The sequence below is a fragment of the Ammospiza caudacuta genome, chromosome 3, assembly GCF_027887145.1.
Source record: "Ammospiza caudacuta isolate bAmmCau1 chromosome 3, bAmmCau1.pri, whole genome shotgun sequence".
In the NCBI taxonomy this organism is placed as follows: Eukaryota; Metazoa; Chordata; class Aves; order Passeriformes; family Passerellidae; genus Ammospiza; species Ammospiza caudacuta.
This window is the reverse complement of record NC_080595.1, coordinates 27,178,967-27,205,227: the sequence shown is the minus strand read 5'-3', so window position 1 is coordinate 27,205,227 and position 26,261 is coordinate 27,178,967. Positions and strand designations below refer to the sequence as shown.

Below are 26,261 nucleotides of genomic sequence, written 5' to 3'. Positions count from 1 at the left end.
TGTTTGAGACAATGTAAATAAAAATCCTCTATCCTGTAAATTGTAATGTGTCTTGTATGCTGCACCAATTGTACTAGGACATACTCTACCTCCATCATAGGAAGAAAACATACAGCTATTTGGATTGGATTTGGCAGGACTGAAAATAAACCATAAAAACACTACAGAGACTAACCAGTCACACAGCCCTGGAATCCAGAAACACCAATCCAACCAGAAAAGTTTCCATTTAACAAAGAACTCCCTGTATCAAACCCTGTTGAGATGTACCTTACAGACACAGTCACAGTAAAAATGCACGTGGATGTTAATTTTGTAATTACAGCTCCACTTCAGACTGACCCTGATTTTTAACTGGGACTGACAGAAGCCCAGAACAGGGAGAAGTAAGAAATACTGCTGTGAAGTTGAAATCTTTCCTCCACTCCAACAGCAAATATTTTTATATTAGGTCACCACTTCAGACTGTTTGAGCACCAAATCAAAACAGGTTTTTCTTTTGCAGAGGTGTTAGATAACCTATCTTTAAAGTAGCAAAAGACAACATACAGAATTTGAGAAGGTGCTTTCAGTATTCATGGACTTCTCAAAAATACTACTATTTACTCCAGTCACGAGAAAAAAAAAATTTAAAAACTGTTGGAAACACAACATCATACTACTGAAATATCTTGAAAATATTCTTTAAATTTAAAAAAATTCAGCACTCTTACCAACTATCTCCATGTTAAAAGAAATCAGAGGTCAGATGTGAATCTAAAGAATAGCAAGTTAATAAAGTGTTCTCCTCTGAGCTTCCAGGAGAAGAAAAACAGAAGGGGGTGTTAAATCTTTGAGTAAATCTCCAGTAAAGACAGCCAAAAATTATGCTGCCTTCAGCCACATGAAAGAGAATAGAAGGATTTCTCTTTTTAAATTACTCTTTATTGTCTACTTCGTAAATCGTGATCACATGTGGTATTTATTACAATGAAATTTTCTTGTTGCTGTAGCCCTCTTGCTTGCATTTAGTGCTTTCTGTTTATTCTAAAAAGAAAAATGTCCAGCAATCCTTCAGTTCTGTGACTGAAATTCTGTGGTGGTGTACAAGCCAGAGGGTCACAGAGACAACCAAGGAGCCTGTGTAAAGTATGACACACACGTTTTTAAGTTGAGATTCAAAGCAGTAGGAGAGAGTCTAGATCCCATTACCCCATCTCTCCACTTCATCCTCACACAGACCTCTTTTTATAGGTAGGATGGGAATTGAAGCCTAACAAGTTTTTCTGTGCCTGTGTAACTTCAGGGCTTGCACTCCTTATTCTAAAGCCCACCAGAACCATCCCATTAGGAACAATTATTTAAGACCTTCTACAACTGACTTTACAAACTTGCCAAACAGGCAAAGCCAATTCACAGATTGACACAAATCCACCTCCCCATGGAGGCCATGAATCACCACATATATTAAACTAAAGAGAGACACTGATATGACCACGGATAAACACATTCCTGGCATTTTTTTTTCCAGTGGAAATTGACCCACGTTTGGTTTGAATTAAAGATTCATCGCGCTGAAACAAATAACTAAATGGAAAGATATGAGTCCCTTTGAAGAGCGTGCAAATCAAATTTAGGTGATAATTAGCAGCAGACAATTGAAACCTACTGTTTATTTGCACAGAACCTGATGTTACTGAAACACGGCTTGAATTCAGGCACACTGTGAACTGAGCAAGTGAGTTTTCAGGAATTAATTTAAGTTTTGTAGCTGAGGTAGAAACAACCATGCTCTGAACAAAAAGAGACAAAATGACATTTGCTCAGACCCCTCACTCCAGCTACCGTCCCTTCCTGTACAGTTACTGCTCTTCCAAGGTTTTATATGCTGGAATTTGTTTTTCCCCAGAATACTTCTCCTCCTCTTGGGAAAGCCATGCATGGGGATGCCATAATTGGGAAGAAGAATAAGCAGCTCATAGCTGAGTTATAATGAAGTATTACCTCCTATAATGTCTGCCCAACTTAGTCCCTGTTTGTTTAACTTAGTTTGCCAGGGAGCATAAATATACGTGTCATCAGCTGCATGTTTGGCAAACCAAGCAGTTTTTTCTCAGGATGTGCTTGGCCTCAACCTAAGAGGAAGCACAGTTTTGCAGCACAGTGAAGAAGAGAAAAATGTCTCTCCAGCACAGAGCAGGCTAGAGTAGCAACTCCCATAAGATAGATTTGGCCAGAGCATTGAAGTGAAATTTTGGTGTATTTTTCACTTCACCGCATGTTTTATAGATTGGTTTTTTTCCCAGTCGGCCTGAGCTACCACCAAATAGAAGGAGGACGATAAAGATTTTTAAAATATTGGAAATCATATAAATTTTATGATAAAGGAAAACAGTTATCAGATTAATGAATTCCACAGAAAAAACCCTGCAATTCTCAAGACAGAGATCTCCCTGTGTCAGGAAACTGGTCCCAGTTTGAGCTACTAAAGCCTTCATTCCAAAAGGAAGAGACATTGCACACTCACTTGTATCTGCTGGAGGTAAGACCTGTGACAGTAAAATTTGATTGCTAGAGATTGTTATTGCCTCCTTTTAGAGCAATTCTCCATGACAACAGGAGACAGGGATGGAGGGATGGCCATGAGTGGGCAGGGAAGGGAGCCCCTCTCCCTGGCAGGCCCACCAGCAAGGGAGCAAGAGCAGCACCCCAGGCTGAGCAGGATGCTGGGCCATTTCAGGAAGCAGCAAGGGCCCCTCCTGGATTGTTGTTTCCAGCCCTGAGCATGGACCAGCAAGGTGCCATCCCTCACCAGGGAGAGCCCCTTGGGCTGGTCCTTGCTCCAGCCCAACCCAGTAAGGAAGCCACAGAGCTTTCTCTGCAGCTCCTGGCTGGGTTTTGCTCTGAATCTGCTGCTGCTAGAGAACATAAGGCAGTCCCTCTCCTCATCACTCAGAGAGAAAACTTCAGCTTAAGAGTGAAGCTTTAAGGAGTCTGCTGTCCCACCCTGCTTCCCATAGAGGTATTGCCCAACTTGAGTCCTGTGTCAAAAATAAAACAGCAAAGCCAACACGCTTTCAAGGACTCAGGAGATAAGTTTTGCCTCTTTGGGGTCAGATAGCTCTCATAATTTAGAACAGCTCCAGAGATCAGCTATCTCTGGCCAAGTTTACATCCTTCAGAATAAATGTGGGTTTTCTTCAAGTCAAGAAGGTGTTCCCATACACCTACCCCTCCACCCAGAGAAAGCATATAACCATTAAATTTCCACCTCACCAAAGCAGAATAATTTCTATTGTAGCTAAGATTCTACTAATCATAAGTATGGTCACCTGAATTTTAAGCCTCTCAAGAGGAATTGGGGCCTGGTCATCTGACTGCTTTACCACACTAACAGATTGCCACTAAATCAAGTCCTCAGTAACAAAACACATTCTTTTAGCTGTCACAGAAGCTGGCAAAGCTTGATCCTATAAACCTTTTTCAGAAGTTTGTTAACATTATTTAGCTTGTCATAAAGTAACATATATGAAGGAAGAGGGACCAAACTTCGCCTGAAGTACAGATCATATATCTAAATTTGTTAGAAATTTCCAAGTCCTGCCTGTGAGCTAGATGAGTTACTATCATAGGTGCATCAGTCAGAAGCAAGAAGAAATTATGGCTCTAACTGGCAAGGCTATGCAGGAAGAAGTCCTCATGTATTTTGGCCAAAAGAAAAAAAATAAATTCTGTATTTCCTTTAAGGAAGTGGCCCAAATAATACCAGTAAAGGAAAAAGAAAAGAAATGTAAAAAAAAGAAAAACCAAGCATCAATTCAACCAACCAAAAATTTGCCCTTCCCTCTGGAAAAGAAAAGCTTTGGGACATAATGGAATACATTCCTTCTCACATTTAATAACATCTTCATGGATATTTCCCCTGATACAACATTATTTATGAAGTCCACACCTTCCTCACATCCCAGTTCTTTTTAACCTCACACTGCAGCTTTCAGATGCTTCATCTATGGCAACACAATGCTTGTGGGAACACAGAGGCAAGCAGGTGGTAGAAAATGTTTGGGCCAAAAGGAAGCAAAAGGAGCTTTTGTGCAAGCTCACAAGAGCAACCTTCAACAGGCCTCTGCCAAGAAAAGGACAGGCTCGGGGGATCAGGTATGAAGGATGAAATGGCTCCTCAGCACCCCTTTCCAGCCTTCTTTCCAAGCAATTCACCATCTCAGTCTGCAGTTCTGCTCTTGTGATCACTAATGGCACATCACCTTGATAACACCCCTTTCCAGTGATTTTTTATCTGGATACAACTGAGTTAGGCCTGCAATGCTGAAACAACCTTAGCATGGCTGCAAACACATTTTAATGCCTTGAAAAGTAAGTCAAGTGATCTGCCATAAGACGATCAGGTAAAACACAGGCATTATTGTGTCATTCACATAAGAGTATTAACAGGTATTTTGTTTTCAACAGAAATGCACTGAATCAAATTTTAAAACTAGTATTTTCTATTTTGGGCTTGACATGCTTCATCACAGGCAAAAATAAAAATCGGTTGGGTGAGGGCTTTAGACAGGGAAAGAAAATTACAAATTGAATGGAGTTTGATGTTTAGGAGCTGCAAAGACTGAAAACACAGGACCCTGGATAACTGTGCAAGATAAGTCTTTCTAAATCTCACCACAGTCAACAGAAAACCTGAAACACTGCTTACAAATCAGAGCCTTTAGCAGTAATCTAGTATAAGTTACAGCATTTTTAATTACAGACATCAGCTGTTATTTTCTCTACTTGTACTTTATCCATAAAGAAGAGCAGTTTTTCAGTGAAGCAGCCCTGCAGCACTGAGCACACTGCAGCACAGCAAATCTCAGAGAAGCTGGTTTATCCACCAGCCCTGGCTGGCAGAATGACCAAGAGCAGGCAGCACAGCAAATCTCAGAGAACCAGATTTACCCACCAGCCCTGGCTGTATGACCACAGACAAGCAGCACAGCAAATCTCAGAGAAGCTGGTTCATCCACGAGCCCTGGCTGAATGACCACGAACAGGCAGCACAGCAAATCTCAGAGAAGCTGTTTTATCCACCAAATCTCAGAGAAGCTGGGTTACCCACCAGCCCTGGCTGTATGACCACAGACAAGCAGCACAGCAAATCTCAGAGAAGCTGGGTTACCCACCAGCCCTGGCTGTGTGACCGCGGACAGGCAGCACACAGCTGTGGCACCAGCTTCTCCCGTCACACTCGGCATGCTCCACGCTCGGACAGGGCTCTCAGGCACATCCTTGGGGATGCCCTGTGCAGGACCACGAGTTGGATTTCACCGATCTTGTGAGTCCCTTCCAACTCAGCACATTCCTGTGCAGCCCTTCAAGACCTCCTGGTGAATCACGACTCTGAAGTCCCCGTTATGGTTTTTAGAGGAGGAAGCGAGCAAGGAACGCTTCCGAGCCCTTCCCTGGGTGCTCCCTCCTGGAGCGGGGCTGTGGTGCTGGGAGAGGAGCGCAGCCGGAGCCCTGCGCCGCCCCGCAGCCCCAAGCACAAGCCGCTTCCTCCACCTCGTGGAGAATCGTGAGAATGATCTGCAAACCACAGACTCCAAAATTTGATTAAATACACAATATTTTTTAAAAAATCTTTCCCGGGCCCAGAGTGTTCTAGAATTTTTGGAAAGAGTTTCCTGTTCCATCTGATCTATCATAAGTGGTTAAAATCTTCCCTTTTTCCATTAGTGAAAAACATCATTAAATAAACAAGAGTTTTAGAGAAGCAACTTAGCCATCACTACTGAGAAGAAATAGTCAGATCTTAAGCTACTTGGAAAGTTATAACATTTATGAATCGCTCCATCATTAGAAAGTGGGGACAATCTCTTCAGTCAGGGTGAGTTTCTTCATCTCACTGTACTCAAAAGTTTGTACCAGTAAATATTATTGTTACTACACAAGACAACAACTCTGTTACTTCTATTTTGGAACTGATACATTCTTAATAAAAGTGGGTTTATTTCATTGGTGCTTATCTTTGTTTCATCAGCTGTCTTATTCTCCTTTATGTCAAGTTTACATGACAGTATCAGATTAATCTTCTCCTGATCAGCCCATTTGTCAGGTTCTACTTTACTTGATACCTTAAAAAACTGTTTTTGTGGATTTAAAATTTCCCTTATCTCAATTCTACTTTTGCTGGGTTTTTGTTTGTTTGTTTAGGTTGTTTTGGGGGCGGGGCTTAGGGGGGTAGATGGGGCTTTTGGGCTGGGCTTTTTTTTTGTGTAAGAGTAATTAACACTTCCTTCAAATATATTTTGATAGAATTTAAATATCACCAGTTTTCCTGGTATATCCTTGCTTTCATTTCCTCAAATTTTGTTCGCTCTTTGCTCACTTACCTAACAGAGATGTTTTGATTGAAGTATCCACAATGACACCCACCCCAACACAAAGTACAGGACCACACATCTGAACTAACCCAATGTATTCACTGTGTGCTAATTGCATTGCAAGCAGCAGTGAAATTAGGTTTTAAAATCAACGCTCCATTAAGACAGCTGGAAGAAATTCACACTTTGCTGTGCTATTGTGTCTGTCTGCCTACAGAATCTATACATACTATTCTTTCTGAAAGGTAGTCAAAATGTAGAATAAAAATGCTCTGCAGGGCAAATTTCAGCTTTAACGCAGATTTTAGTGTTTACCAGCCCTCCATTCCTTCTTCCTTCTCCTGAGGGGAAAAAAAGGAAAGTTGAAAAACCTCAACAAAACAAATCAAACCCCACACTCCCAAAAGCTCTTTATCCAGAGATCCCAGTGATTTCAGCCTAAACCCACAGGGCAAAAGAGGTCAGAGCCCTGTGCTAGGCTCAGCGCTGCCAGGGCAGCTCTGACATCCACACCCAGCCAGTGCTGCATGTCCCTGGTTTGTGAGGGCTCTGTCCCGGAGGGTCCTTCCATTCCCGCATGCAAGAGAGGAAACAGGAGTGCACAATCCCAAATACAAATTTTAGCAAGTACATGTCCCCAAAGCCTCTGCCCCTGTAAATGGCTGTTACCAATTACCAGGGCCAGCAACACTTTCACTGCCACCTTCACGGGCAGCAGCTCCCAGCTGGATTTACCCTTTTCCCTGCTGTGGCTGCTCCCTGCCCAGCCAGCTGCATGGCACATTGCCCCCTGGCTGCATCCACCACACCACAAAGGCACTAAATAAGTAATCGTGTTTTTATCACAAGGGACACATTCCAAAGGACAGAAGCAGCAGAGGCTCAAGTGTCTGCACAAGGACTGGCTAAGTTTGCCATCTGTGCTCAGAGAGCAGCTGCCAGCTCTGCTGTCACCATGAGCTGAAGGGAGAGATTGAGACTGGAGGAGGGAGCTGGCAGCTACTGCAGCAGTGGGTAACAGACCAGGCAAAACAGATTGTGGATGAGGATGGACATAGAATATTTTTAACAGTGAAAAGAGACAAGACATGTTAAAATGAAGAGCATTCACTGCATGCAGTGAACATTTTCTGAATGACTGCCTGGAGTTAGAGCTACAGCATGTAGGAGACTCCCCAGCAGAGCATCTGTAGCTGCTGGTGTTTGGTGAATGTTCAGTCACAAGACAGCTCTGCTGAAGATGATGCCTACTTTTCTGACAGTTGTTATTTTCTGTAAAATACTAACCATTTGACTGGTAACAATCTTTGAACATCTTTCTCACAGTAAATTCTCTTTCTAAGTCATAAAAAGCAAAAATTAATGCATTTTTCAATACATACCATCATTTGTTTATTTGCACAGAACCAGAAGTTACTGAGCTACCTCTGGAATGGACAAATAGAGCTGCATATTCTGCTTTCCACCCTGCTTCTCATTTTTAAACCTCTTATAGAACATTGTCAAAGCTCCTGCAATCTTGTTAAGTAAATGAGGGGACAAAGGAAGCAAGTGAAAATACTATTTTTTCTGTTCTTAAAATCAATAGACCTTTAACAATTTACATCTGCTCCGTCTCCTCTTCCTCTCCATACATACAATACTGGATTTCAAGTACCATCACTTGTGTGATCCCATAAAGTTCAATTGAAAACTGTAGCCAGTACTGCACACTTAAATAACCTTTCTCCACAATGTTAACTGAATATTATTAGCATAGAGTTGTTAAGAATTAATAGGATGACTGGAGGTCAACTTGTCTAAGGCTCCTGCTCATGCAGGGTCACCTGGAGCATGTTTCCCAGCACAGTGTCCACATGACAGTACTTCAGGATTTCCACAGCACTGCTTGATCTCCTTAGTCAATCACTCCATCAGACATGTCTTAAATTGCCTCATTTCTTCCCTAGGCTTATAGTTTTCAGTAGGTGCTTTTGATGAAGGGAGGAGGATTGTTTCAACGCCCTCAGAGACTGTTGGCTGCACCACTACAGACAGAGGAATAAATACAGTCTGTCTATAAAGATTAAAAGGATGATTACTGCAGCACAAAAAAAGTCTGTGTGAAAGACCAACTGGCTCGATGCTGTGTAAGAGAAATAATATCTGGGGGGGCAAGTCTTCACAATGAGTCTTGGTTACATCTGTGTAACATTAAAACTTCCTCTCATTACTCAGAGCCCACCAGAACCACCCCTTTTGGTGCAATTATTGAAGACCTTCTACAGCTGACCAAGCCCTTTACAAACTTGCCAAGCAAGCAAAGCCAATTCACAGATTGACACAAATTCACCTCCCCACTGAGGCTGTGAATCACCACATACATTAAACTAAAATTAAACTGATATGACTGTGGATAAATACATTCCTTGCAAATTTTTTTTCCAGTAGGAAATTGAGCCACGTTTGGTTTGAATTAAACTCACTCATTGCACTGAAACAAATAACTAAATGGAAAGATATGAGTCCCTTTGAAGAGAGTGCAAATCAGATTTGGGTGATAATTAGCAGCAGATAATTGAAATCTACTGTTTATTTGCACAGAACCTGATGTTACTGAGCTACCTCTGGAATGGACAAATAGAGCTGCATATTCTGCTTTCCACCCTGCTTCTCATTTCAAAGCTCCTGCAATCTTCTTAAGTAACTGAGGGGACAAAGGAAGCAAGTGAAAATACTCTTTTTTCTGTTCTTAAAATCAACAGACCTGTAACAATTTACATCTGCTCCTTCTCCTCTTCCTCTCCATACACACAACACCACTGGATTTCAAGGTAAATCTTGCTTTTGGATTGCAGTACAAACAAACAGCTCTGTATTTGAGTATAAGGTTCTAAGGCTCCTGGTCACACCATTTGTGGCATGGTTTAATCCCATCTTCAGTCTCAAATTCTTTCAATGAATTCAGAGCCATAAAACTACTAACACCTTCAAGTCTGAAAAAGCATGGCAAATAAAAAAAAAAAATTAAATAAATCCAGTTTTCCCTGCCAACAATAATCTTGCCCTGGAATTTATTTCTACCACCCAGCCAGGTAAGGAAGAAAATACCTTCACTCTGACTGGGGTAAATGCTAAACACATCTGCACGCAAATAGCAGAGGGGGTCTCCTAGCTAGAAGTTTACAAATTGAAGACATAAACCTTAATTCCTCCAAAAGTAACAGAAAATCTATGGAAAATGGGAGAGCATGTAAAAGATGACAATTTTTTGTAGGATTCTGCTTTATCAAAATTCCTCTGAAACAAACCATGCAGCCTCTGATGGAACACTGCTGAAGAAACAGGTCAAAGTGACTTAAGACTAGAACTATCCAGGAATGATTTTTTACTTAGGTGATTAAAATGTGATTGCCAAAGGATAAAACAAAACAAAATCAGAGTGGGGTGGTATCTCCCTTTAAGCTTTAACAAAATCATATGTGTTAATATTTCACTTTAAAAAAAGCAGTTCTCAGCTTCCAGGGAAGTGAGACTTGACCCTCAGACTGGTTGTCACAGGACTAAAACTGCCCTTCTCAATAGAGGAGAGTAACATAATGCATTGTCATAAAGAGAATTCTAATTACCACAGATATGTTGTATGTTGTTTTCACTAAAAATTCAAAATTAATCACATTTAACCTCAGAAAAAAAACCCAGTATAGTAGCAAATAGATTCCATACCTTCCTTACCTCTTTAATAAAGACTTACATTGTCAATGACACTCATTCAGTAGCATGAAAATACCTCCCCCATTCCACAATACTTTGGAACTGACTCAGTTTTCAGTAATGTTCTTGGTCAAATTAACATCAAATCTTGCATATCAGATATGCTCTTTCATAAATGGCTTTCAAACTGTGTCCTCGCAACTGTTAAGACACACAAATCCTCATCTGAGTAAAATATTCACTAAATCCATTCTTCACCCAGGTGCAAAGGCAAAAAGAACAGTGTGTTTAATATTATTATGTTATCTAATATATAAAGAGATACAGTACTGTAAAATTTCCTGTATCTACAATACATCCTGTGTTATTAAAATCAAGTTTAAGTAATTTAAATCTCAGATCCCCAAAACATTCACCCTGCACACACCTACTCACCTTCCTACTCATCTCTTCCAAACTCTGGAGCCTCATCTCCTTCAGTCTCACATGAATTTCCTTCTGGGGACACAAAGGTTTCCAAGTCCCTGTTCCTGAGCACTCAGCAGAGCACCTTCCACAGGCACAGCAGACACTCTATTTGCCCCTGCTAACAGAGGCTTCCAAAATTCCTGATTCATTTTGCCATGAAAGCAACATGAAATTGTTCAACCTCAATAACATTAAATCCATGCGTTTTTATGCTGTTGGCCATTTGTCAGCCCCAGATACACACAGCAATGCCTCACTGTGACATGAGCTATAGCAGGTTTCCAGTGATGGTTACTCTACTCCCTGGGCAGGCCATTCCAGTGATGGACAACCCTTTCAGTGAAGAAATTCCTGTTATATCCAGCCTGGCAGAGATTTGAGGCTTTGTTCTGTCACTAGCTGCCTGGGAGAAGAGGTCAATCTCCACCCTCCATATATATATATACATATATACATATACGTGTGTGTGTGTGTGTGTGTGTGTGTGTGTGTGTGTGTGTGTGAAAAATACAAAGAGCCTTAAAATTTTGATGCAGCTAACTCCTTCATTTATAGAACACAAGGTAAGATATAAACTGTATAAAAAAATAAAATGGGGTTTATCCTCAGCACACAGCAGGGCAACTTTAAAGGTTTGTTCTTTACACCAAAAATATTGGTTCAGCTGGACACTGTGTCCTTTGCAGGTTTTCTCCCCTAGCACAGGAGGCTCCCTCAAGCTTACTTGTTGTTTACCATTGCAACTCATTATTATGCACACTTTTTTCCATGTCCAATATGATGACCAGTTGCAAGATTAGCAGCACTCACAAATGCCACCCCATCAATCACAAATAACTCAGTACACCCACCACTACTCATATGAAATCTGTGCATGCATTGCATCTGTGCACCAGAGCTGCCATGAGCAGATCTTCAACAGACCTTCTTTTCTCCAGTGATTTTCTTCAGCCAAAAGAGAGCTGACCTCTGGTCACAAAGACAATTTCTCCCATTTCTTGAAGCTGTCTTGACAAATGCATTGTTGTGAAACCTTCAAGGAAATGTGTGTATGATTTGAAAGGAAAAATTCAAAGGCTTATTAAAAAAAGAAGGGAGGAATTCCTCTAAGTTTTAAAATTGTTTACACTTACCTTTCCTTGTGCCAATCTGCTCCTGGCTTTTTTTTTCTTCATTCAGATCCTCAAAATGAACAGTGTTTTGACTTTCTTAAATCAGCTATGCATTAACACACACACAAAAATTTTCAGAAATTCTGCCCCATAAGTTGGAATAAACATAACAAGCCCAGGTATAAAAATATTATTGAAAAGCAATAAAAAAAATACACCATAAATTCTTATAAGAAAGATATTCTCAGGTGAAGATACCTGCACAGTAGATTTCACATAAAATGTTGAGGAATACAAAAGGTTTGCCCGGTGATTCCACAGGGAAATGACAAAAACAAAACAAAACAAAAAAAAAAGCCAAGCCCAAGATGCTTAGCCATCCTAACTCAAAAAGATATTAAAATAGCATATAACTGGTTTTATTAATTTTGTTGCTGTCTGAATCCATGTGGGAAGCATTCAAAGGGCATATTTATTTTGTCTCACTGACAAAATAACAAATACTAACCATGAAGATCTCTACCTTTCAACAGTGCAGGCCCTACTCCAAGATGAGAGGCACTGCCCTTCACCACTTCACCAATGCTCCACTTCCACAGCCTCCAAAAACAAAGTGAGGAAGTTCCAGGCATGAGAGCTTTACTAGATCAGTCTCAGCATACTCTCTGAAAAATTCAATCACAGTAAAAAAAGGTTCATCACCCCTCTAATAAAAGTAGGAAGATTCCCTGTAGCACCTGCAATTGCAGCATTGTCTCACAAAACACCCAAACACAGGCATCTATAACCAAATGCAGCTGACATGAGTCAAACCTGCAGTGTGGATGCAGTGACCACTTCATCCAAAAGCCTTCTCATCTTCCATCTCCCTGAGGCACCAGGAAGATGATGCCTCTACCTTGTGAAAATACACCAGAGAAGGAGAGCAAGCAAGAACCTTGCTGTGGCAAGACTCCTAATACCAGTAAGGGAGGACCATTTGCTCTCTTGTAATTTGGAGATTAACATTAGTGAATGTAGTTATAATGCCACATGAACCAAATCCTAGCAGTGTGTATATTCAGAAAGATGCATAAGGAGCATGGAAAGTTGGCCTATTAAGTATATTACAACAGAGCTGCATCATGAAAAGAAGAGGAGCAAGACTTAAAACTGACACAAATCATCTTTTGGAAATGTGAATATTCAACTTGGTTAAATCAAGACAATCACAGATAGACATTTTTTCCCAAATCTTTGGCTGTATTGCAATGGTTGTTTCAATTTGTAATCTCCAACTAAACATTTCCTATCCATGGATTAACAATATATTTACTGACTTGTGTCTTTTAACAGTATTTATCCAACATAACAAAATAAACTGCAATTTGTTATACTTTTTTTTTTTACAAAACATTTTATAAATATTTTTACAAAATGTATACAAAGCAATTTCAAGTGAGACATACTTTACAAATGAAGGTATTTAAGCAAATAAAGTCCATACCACGCTGACAATAAGTGACACATCCTCTTTAAGTGAAGTCAGTCTGTAAGGCCTCCCTACTCTAACAGATAAATTATACCAAAATCTTCAAAATGAACATAGTTTTCTTAATTGCCAGTTTAAAATTTGTTTTAATATTAGGCAGTATTAAATAACATTGAAATCACAATGCTGATCCAGCAAAATAATGAAAACATGTTTAAAGTCATGCATATTCACAATACTTTGCTGGACTTGAGCCCATATGATTAATAAACTTTTTTTAAGCACCACAAAAATACAATTATTTCATTTACTGCTTCACCACATACCAGAATTCCTTTAGAATTGAATTCAAAGGAGTGAACAACAGAACATTAACAATCTAAGATCAATCTTACTAGGATTGTTCAAGGGGTTCCTCTCATCAGCAGTTCAGAGAAATGTGTCTGACCAAATCAATCACGATTACTTTTTGCAATTTGTCCTTTTTTATATGCCATTGTCCCCCCTTCCCAATGAGACCCAATAGAAGACACACAACCAGTTATGTATTTGCTGTAGAGAGGCTGGAAACCCCATACCCATTTCGAGGTGGCACAACAAGCAAGGGGACTGATGAATGTGCAACTTCACTTTTTTTTTCCTCAAAAGAAAAATTTAACTAGTTAGCATACAGCTGTGTAACTTACTGCTCTCCTTCCTAAATAGTTCAGAATGATAAATTAATTACACTTCCAAAATGATAAAATATGCATCAGAATACACAGCCATGAGAATATTATTAAATCTAAAAAGGCAATAGGTGAAGACTATCTTGTCAGTTTTGCCAATAAGAAAACAACTAACTGCCTGAGAGTCTACTCTGTGGACACCCAACCAAAAATTTAAAACTGGCAATACTTATTAATATTACATACAACACTTGGGAATGTTGGGTTTTTACAAACATGTACTTTAAAATTGGCACATTTTTTTTAAATGGCAATTAGTAACATATAAAACCAGTACTTCCATTCATGTTGAAGGGGAAATGAATTTTAAGGAAGTTCATCTCTCTCTCATTGCTTTCTAGATTTGGTTTCCTTCAGTGGTCAGACAGTGGACTGCAGCTCAGTACTGAGCTGACTGTAATGTTCTACTATCCCAAGGATCTAATTCTGCTTCCTTCCGTGTCGTTCAGATGGACTGAGTTACACACCAGCAAAACCTTTTGGTTTCTCTCCTGGCAATCTGACAGACAACCACAGCTTGTCACAATGAGCCTCTTACACCGTGAAAATCAAAATCAGCAAGTGTGGAAAAGGGCTGGTAATGTTTCTGAGAAATGGTGGAGAAGTTCTGGGGGAGCACATGAGCATACCTTAGAAACCACAAAAGCTGTATCCTCCTGAGCAGACATATGTACTACACACACGTGACCAACGTCAGCGCGCTTATGTGCACAGAAGCACTCATGACCAAAGTAAACTAGAACAAAGCAGCATGGGCAGCAAAAAAAAGTCATAGATTAAAATAAATAAATAAAATAATAAGATTCTATCTTAACAACATGACAGCAAGCCAAATGCAAACCATGCAATGGTTTCACTTGGCTTTACAATATGAATTAATAATTACATATTTTTTTGATATGTTTAAACAATGGGATTGCTGATCAACTTTGGTCTGTACATATCTTGATAATAATGACTGCTACGGTGGATGATTTAACATTCTCTGACAGCAAAAAGCAAAAAGAATCAAAAATAAACACTGGCCTTTAAATTTACTCAGAGTAAGGCTAACATCCTCTTAAAATATAAGCTACAAATACAGTTTTCAAATCAAAGTGCTTTTGACACTTGGTCTAAAAAAAAACCAAACCAACAAATAAAAAAAAAACATTTATACCACTTCAGAAAGACTCAAGGCTGACTACATCCAATTATAAAATGCAAAATCTTTTCCTCAAGAGATAACATATATATGTATTATATATATAAATTCATGGCTCTATCATGGCCTCATCCTGTACACTTTGCTATTTACTGGCTTCCGTTCTACCATCCTTAGTCAAGCATTTATTACTTCATATCATGCCACTGTGACTAAGATCATATAATATCATCCCACAGACTAAAGTTACCCACTACAAATATATCAAGTACTAGTTTCTGCTCAGAAAGCAATAGAAAAGCACTTAAAGTTTAAATTATGAAGCCTCGTAAACACACTGATGATTTCCTTCCAACTTAAGAATCCTAGAATACAGATTCATTAACAAAGCAAATAATCACTTCTGAATAGAGGTACAGTGGGTTTTCCAGAAAAACTAAAATTTTGATGATTTGTGAAGAGAAGGGTAGGGGAGAATTGTTGCTTCCATCACTCTTTAAAAACATTTTCTTAATAAATATATCCTTTCAAATGACTGTGATTGTCAGTATATTACCATATTATGTAGGGCCTAACAACCTGCAACCCTGTTACGTTGCAGTACTGCTCAATAATCAAAAGCACTATCATAATAATACTTGAAACAGTAAGGCCCTAACAGACTGCATTCTAACAAGGATTAACTTTACTTGGATATCTCACTGTAACCACAATGAGTATTGCTCTCAAACACAGAACAGAATCTAGTTTAGAAAGGTTAACCTTAAATGCATGTCAGGCTGTACTTGTGGTGTCATTCACATTTGCTTCTGCTAAGAGAAACATAACTTGTCCATGGTACTGTAACTATTAACACTCTAAGATACTATTTACAGCTGCTTCTAAAATAGAGTCAGTTTCTACAACACTTTCACTGTGGTCTGGAATAAATTTTTCCAGGCAGTTCTCTTGTGAAGCGATAGGTGAAAAATTAGGGAACTCTAATTCAACGGAGCCACTACTTGCTGCCTCATTTTGTGGCTGCCTCCCAGCTTTTTTAAGTTCCAAGATGTTTTTAAATGTAGTTTCTAAACTCTTACTGAGCAGTAAGTCTTCCTGGGGTTCATCAGAGCTTTTCCTGTTAGCAGGATGCAAAACCTCATTCTTTGGAGAGCTCCTCAGAGTTTTGTCTTGAAGTGAATTATTACACGTTACCTTGGAGAAAGATTGAACTGCATTCCTTGATATTTTATTGTGTGTTCCATGACTGCCTCTTGACACTATTTTTGACAAGTCTTCAGAACTCGAAGAATTCTCAGTGGACTTGGCAAGATCTTTCCCACTCATCCTTTCTTCAGAAAGGGCCACATATTGGCTCTCAGAAGAACAATTAGCTTTTTCAAACTTTAAAGCTTTAGTGAGGCTCTCGGATTTTTTAGTAGAAGCTTTTCCTTCTTGTGGTGTCAGAATGTTGTTAGGCACTATAGGAAGTTTACTGTGATTTGTGGACTCTGCTGAGCTGGATTTTGGTCGGTCTCTGGCTTGGGTTTTGGTGGTTTGACTTCGAGAAGGTAATGTTTTGCTAGACTGATGGTCACTTTTGCTGGACTGAGCTTCTTCGGCTGCTTTCTCAAATTGTTTGGCAGAACAACAAAAATCGGCCTGATAACCATCTGAAAATTAAGTAGCAACATTTTACTAAAATCACCTGCACATCCAAATAACTGACAACACAGTTTCTGTGTACTGAAATTCAAATAACATCCACAGCTTACAGATCTGGGTCTTTAAGAGATGTTCATATGCTTATGCGTTCTGCTGCATACAGTGCAGGAGATTAGCACTAAATTAATCAGCACACTGCTCACGCATGTGCGCTGTAAAACCAGATTAAGGGCACTTCCCAGCATTCTAAATATGCAAATATGGTCTCTGAAGATTAATACTTTCTACAACACAACCTGTGAATATCTTTTAAAATATGCAGATCATGCAGAACCTTTAAACAAATCGTAACTGTAATCATACACAATTAACGTGCTTCCAGGTGCTATGTTTAACAACATCCCAGTTAAAAACAGTGCCATTTAAATGGCCATGGCACTCCAAGAGAAACACTTCATTAAGATGAACAAGAGTGTTCATGCTTCAAACAGTGCTGGTCTTTCTGGCTGCAAGTAAACTCAGATTCTTCCCTGCTAGGATGGAGGAACTATAGAAGTCATGACTGTTGTCAAAAGAAACTTGAACATTTCTCTGCCAAACAGATAACTCTTTTTTTTCCCCCACAAATAACTGCTTCAACCCTACAATGTCTCTGGATTGTTCAATTCTGGAGTTATAAAAGGTTATCTTGCAAATGCTAATTCAGTATTTCACTAACTGGAATCCACAGCAATCACTGCCTCACTGTGGCCACAACTATTTTTAAACACTCCACACTTTATTTTGAAGTTAAGCATTGCTTACCAGGATCCACAAGTGCAAGACGCTTTTCCCGGGTCAGAGATGCTCTTTCCTCCTGGTTAAACATCCTATCAATCATAACCATTTCTGCAGAGGGATTTATCCGCTGGAGGAAAAGGGAAAACACAACCCATCTCTAGAGTGACTCATATGTTGGTATCAAATCAAAACATCGACAGCTTAGTTAAATTTCAGAGAAAAGAAACTTCCTTTACTATGTATTTGCAAAGAACATTCACAATTCAACAATCCTGTCTCTGACCCAACCACTACTGAAACTCAGTCATGAAGTATTACTCACATTGTACTGCAAATTTTATTTGGGAAAGACTTTAAAAAAGAGAATTGCTATTCCAGTTGTATGAGTTGTACTTTTTAAGGACTGAGTATGCTTACTATTGTATACCACAATTTTTAAAATTCATACAGTATCCTTCTCTTTTAGGGGATCAACCAGCAAAAATCTTGAACTGGGACCATCCTGTCATCTTCCCTGCACTTCTCTCCTATCCTTGTAACTAGCTGGTCAGAGCTACATTTTACTGACAATGCCTTCAAGCCACTTTGATTCATCCATCACAGAAAATGGTCACTGCACTAGGCCATAACACAGACAACTAGTTTCAAACCTGAATGCTATGTGAAACAAACTTTTCAAAATTACTAAATGGGATTTGCCATACAACATACCAGATGCTAAAAGAACAAATCTCAACCTCCATCCTCTCTTTGCATCTGCAAATACTTGCAAATATTTAATGGTTAGGATCTATTACAATGCAACTGCTAGTTGTAGAATCATATTAATTCTAACAGTTGTATTATGTATCCCTGTCTCTAAATATCTAAATGCCTATTACACTCAAATTCAAAACTTTTCCAGGTATGAAAACTAGCATATCTGAGGTCACAATGGCATTTCCTGATCCTTGTAAAACACATTCCTTAACTTTGTCCGTTTTATTTTGCCTCATACCTGGGATTGTGAAAGCACTTTAATCAGAAGCACTTCTGATGAAGTTCCACCTAGCTTTTAAGGACAATGATTTCCTAAACTGTAATATGATTTGGCTCTAATTATAATATGGCTGGAGGCCTCGGAATGGACAACATCAACACTACTTCAGGTTCCATCATCCACAGAAACACACAGAAATCACCCTCCTGACTATCACAGCCTGTTCAGTGTAAGAGCAAAGCAGAAGCAGAGAACAGAAGTTCATGCACCTGTTCTGTAGACTTTGTTTCAACAAATTTAATCCCATCCCTTAAACAAAGTGTACCTGGGTTCTACACCTTACCATTGCATCTTCTATAAGCAAACATCTGTATTTGTTCAGCATAGCCTGTGTCCTCTTCAGAAGTTGTGTAGCAACAGATTCAAATTCACTGTCCACTAGAAAGACAAAGTACACTTTCAAACACTGTTCTTCAATAACCTGTACAAATTTTAAAATAATCCTTTTCTTATTGCTCGAATTTACATTAAGAATTCTCTCAATACAAACTGATTACAAACTTACTGCCAAATTTGAAAAAGAAAATTACCTTTTCTTAAATCTTCTTCTGTTGGCAGCGATCCCTGGCACACATGGTAAGAAAGGAGTCTCTGAACTGCATCATTTAATGATCTGAACCGACTTTTATCTGGTGTCACAGCATGTACCTGATCCTTCTGTAATTGCTGCAGAATACTAGAAAAAAATTAATGGTATATACTTAACGTACTGTACAGAGTTTTTACACTGACAAAAGTAAAAATTAAGGTTTCTGCAACAAAATTAAAACGAAATAGTGACTTACAAAGCTCCTTTAGTTAACTGTTTAGCAGCAGGCCTTTTCTGTCCAACTAAATGACCATCGACCTACGTTCAAAATAAAAGACAAATTACAATACAGCCCCTCATTTGCAAAACCTAAGTTTCAGGAGTTGTTTCTGTCAATTAGGTACCATCACCAATACTAACTGTAACCACCACATAAGTATAAACACTTTCAACTATCTCCTGTTTTCACAGGGCACTGTGTACCCACAAAATAGGGAAGTGACATAAACCAAAGGTCTGAAATGCTGTTTGTAGACAAATTCCACTGTTTTGCATTACACATACTTCACTAAGAAAGAGAAGATCAAAGTTAGCAGGTACAAAGAAGGAAAGATACAACTAAAAACTTTTACAAACAAATCTGCTCATACAAACCCTCTCTGCATTTCTCAGAAGATGTCATCTTGCCTGACATTAATGGATTAGAGTATCTATGAGGAAAGCAGGCTAAGGTTGGGCACTTCAATTCTCAAAAGCCACAGTGGATGGGGGGATTGTAAAAGTCATTCTAGGAATTCTATTTCAGTGTCAATGCTACAGATATGCCCATCAGGTAGCAATCCAAGTCATTTTTTCCTTTGCTTAGACATTTAATGAAATCAAGATTTTCCTGGGAACACTCTCCTAAGACCAGAGGCTCTCTGAGGGGGTAAAGATTCATGGCAGAGACACTGGAAGAATATTTGCCTCAAAAAGCCTCCAACTTCAGATCACAAAAAGTAATCACCACCAAGCAGAATGAACATCTGACCAACTATTACACATCCAGGCTGACCTCCTAACTGAGCACTATTGTACCTTCTGTTCTACCTGTACATCAATAAGACATAGAAAAACATTCCTGTCCTACTGCATTGACAAATACATTTACTAACAAAAATTTTAAGTCAGATCCTCTCCAAAAAAAAGTCATTTTGGACAGTGTTTTGTACATACTTGCATTATGTGGGAGAACTTTTGATGGTAAAAGAAGAAGACTGCAGTAAGGAATAAAACAGACAAAGACCACGTGGAACTGTTGTGCTGCTTCTCACAAACCACTGTCTCCCAATCAGCCAGAGAACAGCTGAGTTTGTAAGAAATAATGAGAAGAGTATGTCGAACTATTGGCCAACTCAATGAAGAATTGCTATGTCATACAAAATTATCTTCAGGGAACAGTACAGTCAGACTCCACTTAATGAACTAAATCTCAAAGCAGCATTCAGTGTATCAATTTGCAAAATAATCAACATTTACTATGCCAAGGTAGAATTTGTCAAGTTTGAAGGAGTTCATATACTCTACAAATAAACCTACAATGATTCTTGTTTGTTTACTCATTACCTCCCCTCACCCCAGTGGAGAAGAGAATCAGGAAAAAGTAAACCTCATGGGCTGAAAAGAACAGTTTAAAAACAGAAACAAAATAAAACAATATAATAATGATAGTTATTACAAAGTTGTAATGAAAAAGAGCAAAAGGGGGAATTAAATCCAGGAGAAACAAGTGATGCCCAAATCAATTGCCCAGCACCCTCTGAACAATGCCCACCCCATTCCTGAGCAGCCATCAGGGGCTCACAGGCAATTAGTTCGTACATTTCCACCCAGAACACCACGGGATGTTCCAGAGAATGGGACCCTCCTCTGGCAGTTTGGGCCAGCTGTCCTGTGTGCCCTGGCACAGCATGGGGCACTGGAAAGGCTGTGACTTGCAGAGTAAGCACTGCCCAATAACTAAAACACTGGTGTGTTACCAACGTTATCCACAGCCAAATCCAAAACTCAGCACTGTACCACCTACTAAGATGAAAATTAGCTCTATCCCAGAAAAAACCAGGAAGACAGGGAAACATATAAATAGAGGTGTTCTTACCTGTATACTCTGCTGAACTGATGATGATCCTATCACTTTTTCTTGTGGCTGTGCTGTTCCTAGAGATTGTTGTATGATTTTTCCTCCAGAGTCCTGTCCTATAAAAAAAAAGTTGAAAAGATTCTTGTCATCCTAAGCAAGAGGGGAATAATTTTGTATCCCTATCCTGATCATTTCACCTGAGTTTCTAGGAAAGCTCTATCTTATGCTTAAAAGCACTAGTGCAACTATCCTGTGGAGAAACCAGCTCATAAAAATTAAACAGGATTGATATTTTGCCTGAAAACAATAAAAATCCTCAGATATAAATCACACCATGGTACTGCAACATAAGAAGAAATTCAAGTGCTGTAAGTTTAGTGTCCCAACAATTTACCTAAAATCATACAGTAAATTTTAGCAAACTTTTCAATACCAATCCTCCCTCAAGTGATTACCCAAATTTTTCTAGAGCTCCTGGAAGTACTCTTGCAGGACAACAAGCACATTTCTTCCCCTAGATTTTTTTAGTTAGGCAGACTTCCTCCAATTGCCTTGCTTCATAATCCAAACAGCATCTTATCAGTCATGCTACCTTACAACCAAAACAAGTAAGAGTTTATTGAGTTTTATTTCCCCAAAGACACCCAGCATACTGTGCAGATTGTACAGAATTGCCTGGACAGCTTATACATAACAGTACACAAGGGGGGGGAAAAAAAAGCAAGGCAGAGTATAGGACCTTATTCAAAAGGTTACTTATGTACACAGAGAACAGGAAAGTTACTGCATTTTTCTGCTTGCCTTGATTGTACTGGTTTTGTTCTTTCAGTAGCATGGTGCTGCTTGAAAAGCTGCTGTTTTGCCATGAACAATGCATGAACTATTCTAACTGAAAGGGACCCATTCAAGAATAAAGTGAGTGATGACAGCCTGCACATAACCTTTTAATACCTATCTCTGTAACTGAAGCAGCCACCACATTCAACATTCTAGAACTTGCATGGAATTCCAGCAGATGCCTATTTTGAAAATTGAATATTTCTATTTTCCTAAGCTGAAAAAAAAAAAGAAAAATGAAAGAAGGTATAATTTTGGATTTTATAGAGGAGAGAAATAATTGCTAATTGCGGAGATTCAACTCTTCTCTCTACAAAATGAAGTGCCATGGTTGAGAAAAATTAAAGCACACATTCAATACTGAAAAATATAGCTTCAATTCTTCTAAAAATAAAATTCTAACAACCTTTAGAACTCTATAAGCATGAGGCATCTATGTAAGTCTGACACACTGAAGTAGAATGAGTCTCGGTTGCTGCAGAAAATTAAGAAATTATGTTAAAAAGACCTTAGTTGACCTGATAGTGTGTTGCTCAGAAGATTTGTTAGCTGAGGCTGCCTCAAATTGTCCTGTGTCTTTGATGCAGAAACTGGTGATGTCTGGTTCACAGCCTTTTTCTGTGGCACATACATAAAATAAAGAACAATTTTTTTAAAAATCACAGTGAAATATTTACTGAAAGCTTTAAGAAAAACAAGGAAAAGGCACCTAAATTTCATCTCCATGTATACTTTTTTAACTTCAAACTCATCAGTGGTGAAATTTCACACATCTCAATCCCTCCAAGTTCAAGAACTTTATAAAGTAAATCAGAGGGGAACAGAAATTACACTAACAGCACAAATACATACCAGTTGCATTCTACAAGATCACTCATTTCCCACTACAAGTGGCCCTCAGAAAACACAGCTTCTCACAGTTCCAAAACTGCAACATGATGAAGTTGCTTCTCCAACCAAAAAAAAACTCACAGTGGAACAAACCCTCCACTGCTTAGCAAGTGAGTGATACATGGTTTAGTATATAAAGTACAATGTTTAAAAGTACAAATAAACTAAAAAGATTCTGGCAAATAGTGCCATTTGTTCTCTAAAAGTTCCCAATTACAGCTCTGAATTCCAGCACAAGAACAAAATGATCTTTTATAGCAATAAGAAATAATCTGCTTCTATAACTGCTGAAACTCACTGACCCAGCACATGACCTGCAAATAGGAAGATGCAGACACAAGAAGAGAAATCAGACAGGCCTCAAGTTACTCATCTGCAAATAAAATGTTACAACCTGAACCAGAATCTTGGCAAAGATTACAAATGTGTTTCTACAACATGTTCATAACTGATTTTTTAAATAATGCACATTATTTTCTAAGACATTGTTTCACTGCAGATTTGGGTTTGGTTAAAAAAAATCCATCAGGCCTTTGGAAAAAGAAAGATCTAAGTAAAAGAGAAAAGAGAAAGATCTAATCAGTGCAAATGCATTCTGAGAGATTGACCAGTATTTCAAAATTACCAATTAAAAAAAAAGTTTAAAAAGTGACAGAAATTGAATAGCTTGTTGATAATTGTGTGAAAAGTCACTGAGTTAAAATTAGCTCTGTAACTTTATGAATTTTTTTCCTTTTAAACTTTTGACTGCTTATAAGTTTGCTTATGAAAACAGAAAAATCTGAGTTGAATATATACTGCAAGTGTATCTACTGGACAAAATAAACAACATCAAACCTTAAAAGTGAATTCTGAATTTTTTTTTTACGTACTAGCTTGACTTCTTAGAGGATTATTTTTAATGTTATACTTTTACAAACTGCTTTAAAAGGTATTTATTTTTAAGGATTCTAAGAAGCATTTCCTGTCTTTGCATCAAATTTGAAAGCTTCCAACTTCTGCAGAAACACATAACAAAAGCACCAATATGATAAATAACAAAAGAAAGCCCAAGAAGCCTTTTCATCTCTAATTTCATTAAGTCAGACTTTGAAAATGCATAGGTTTTAGGGAGGTCAAAAGATTTTTAAGTGCTAAGAATGAACCTGAGCCTTTACATCTAGCCTATGGTAAGGTTTACAGGAGAGCCTGCAATTGTATAAACTTACAATGCCCACTCCTTTAAACAGGAGCAGACAAATTAATGCCAAGCACTTCTGAAAATAATACTATAAATCACCAACAAAATCTTTGGGATTAATCAAAGTGGCAGAGTTGTTCACTGATTTAGAAAATACCATGTGAAATGACAATTCTGGGTTACAGTAACTTTTAGCAGCTCCACAGTATTTGTAACAATACAAACTAGCAAAATTACCATTCTGTGTATTAGCCAATTTTAGCACAGCTTAGAAGCCTTTCTTTGGCTACATTCTCAGGCAGCTTTCCTACCTGACCAAAGGCAAACTGTTGCTGTGTTACTCCCACAGACGTGTGACTGAAGGTGCTGACAGACTTGGAGGAGGATGCTGGAAGACGATGCGACGCGCTGACGGCAACCTGAGCTCTGTTCTGGCCCAGCTGATCCCCCGTGAAGTTCCCTCCCGACGCGACAGACTGAACGGATGCTCCCAGGCTGGGGAGCACGGAACCAGAAGAACTGGCAGCAGCAAATCGACCAGAAGCTGGCATACTTGAGGCTGTGGACTGCCCAGGTGACATGGTGGTGAAACTCGACCTGCCTTGGGAAACGTTCGCTTGGCTGGGTGACAAATGCAACACCGTTGGCGACGCCTGCTGCAGTGGCACCTGTCCACCAACAATTTGGGAAGTTCCATGATTTACTATAACTTGGTTTCCAGGAGCTGTGAATGTCTGGCCAGAAACAAGCTGAACAGCTGTGTTCTGATTATTCAGCATCTGTCCTGAATACGATTGGTTGGCTCTTAGCATGTTTGTAGAGTTCCTGTTGAGCATTACGTGCTCAGCAGACACTTGGCCGGGAACCAGCTGGGAAGGCTGAGTCTGAAGAAGTTGTCCATTTATGGCCTGGACATGATGAACTGAATTAGAATTAACAGACAAACTTGTAGGTATGAGAAACTGGTTTTGAGGTGCGTGAGGCTGTCCCATAGGAGAATGGATAACAATACTACCTCCAGCATTGCTAACTGTCTGAGGTGTAACTGATTTTCTTGTATTTTGTTGTTGATTAACAATATTAACAGACATATGAGGACCAACTACTGAACTTTGAGGTGAGTTTGCAGAAGCAAATGGAATCCCTTGCTGTACATGATGTTGCTGTATTCCCAAGTTATTCACATTGTAAGCAGTCTGCTGACCCATCTGAATAGGCTTTGGTTGGATATTAATAGGAACTTTGTTAGAGTTTGGTGCCAAACCCCTTTGAATGATGATATTATGGACAGGCAATGAAGTCTGAAAATTTGTGCTGTTAAATGGAACAGTTACAGGTTGTGCTACGGGACTTGAATTTGAGTTACTGAACAGCGAGTTCCCATTTGGAGTTTGTCTATGGACCAAGAGGCCACTGCTCATGTTTGCAGGTGTTTGCTGACCATTGCCTTTCAGTATTATCTGAGATCCATCGAGGTTATTGATGGTCATCATGGAAGGTTGATTACTAAATGAACCAATCAGCTGTATCTGCCCAGAACCACTAATCTGGCTGCTATTAGACAAATGCTGGCCGGGAACACTAATTCCGACGTGTTGCATAAAGCCATGTTGCACACCAACTGTATTGCTTGCAAAAGATGCTCCAACAGGTTGCTGTACCACTTGAGTAACTCCTATAGGTTGCAATGTCTGACCTGAGTAATTAGAAACATTAGAAGCCTGAGTAAAGGATGCTGATGAAGAAGGATGAAGCTGAGCTTGTGCAAACTGTTGGCTAGAACCTACACTGGCATCCAAATATGCCTCTTCCGCCAAAGTCTGTTCAGTAATATTGGCCTCCTGCAAGGACTTCTGAAGAATATCAAAAGGCTGATCCTCAGTAAGATCAGGTAAAGGAGAAGACACAAGTTCATCTTCAAGAAACTGAAGGCTACTGGACAGCTGCAGTCCATCACTAGGCCCCTCTCCAAGCTGACCACTTACACCTTTTACAGACGACTTAGGATCAGTGTTCTGAAATGCAAAACAAGAAGTAAATCACTTTCAGAAACTCCAGTATTTGCCTTGTTTCCTCATTAGTTATTTTTTCATGCAAGCAAACTTTTTACACAGCATTATACAGGATGATGTTGATCCCATACAGTGAGCCAGCACAAACAGATCATGGATACCCCACTCACACCCTCAGACTGCTGGAGAGGCTTCTCTCCTTTCCCTTCTCAAATCTCTCAATACACAGCACTTAGCTCTGCAGCTGCACTGTTTCAA

At 39.2% G+C, this 26,261-nt stretch overlaps 1 protein-coding gene across 5 annotated transcripts in view; it reads right to left on the bottom strand.

The window, feature by feature from the left end:
• Positions 1-12,827: 12,827 nt before the first annotated feature.
• The window catches only part of BICRAL (BICRA like chromatin remodeling complex associated protein), a 44,648-nt gene continuing 31,214 nt past the window's right edge, over positions 12,828-26,261 (bottom strand). For 4 of the 5 annotated variants that reach the window (XM_058800956.1, XM_058800953.1, XM_058800954.1 and 1 more), the window contains 8 exons: positions 24,303-26,006; positions 22,439-22,538; positions 21,102-21,199; positions 19,221-19,282; positions 18,966-19,111; positions 18,719-18,813; positions 17,421-17,523; positions 12,828-16,624 (listed from right to left, as the gene is read on the bottom strand). In XM_058800956.1, coding sequence (XP_058656939.1) covers positions 15,822-16,624; positions 17,421-17,523; positions 18,719-18,813; positions 18,966-19,111; positions 19,221-19,282; positions 21,102-21,199; positions 22,439-22,538; positions 24,303-26,006 — 3,111 coding nt within the window. In that variant the 3' untranslated portion in view covers positions 12,828-15,821. Of the gene's footprint in view, positions 16,625-17,420; positions 17,524-18,718; positions 18,814-18,965; positions 19,112-19,220; positions 19,283-21,101; positions 21,200-22,438; positions 22,539-24,302; positions 26,007-26,261 lie in introns of those variants that run through there. The other variant, XM_058800958.1, reaches the window with a different exon arrangement.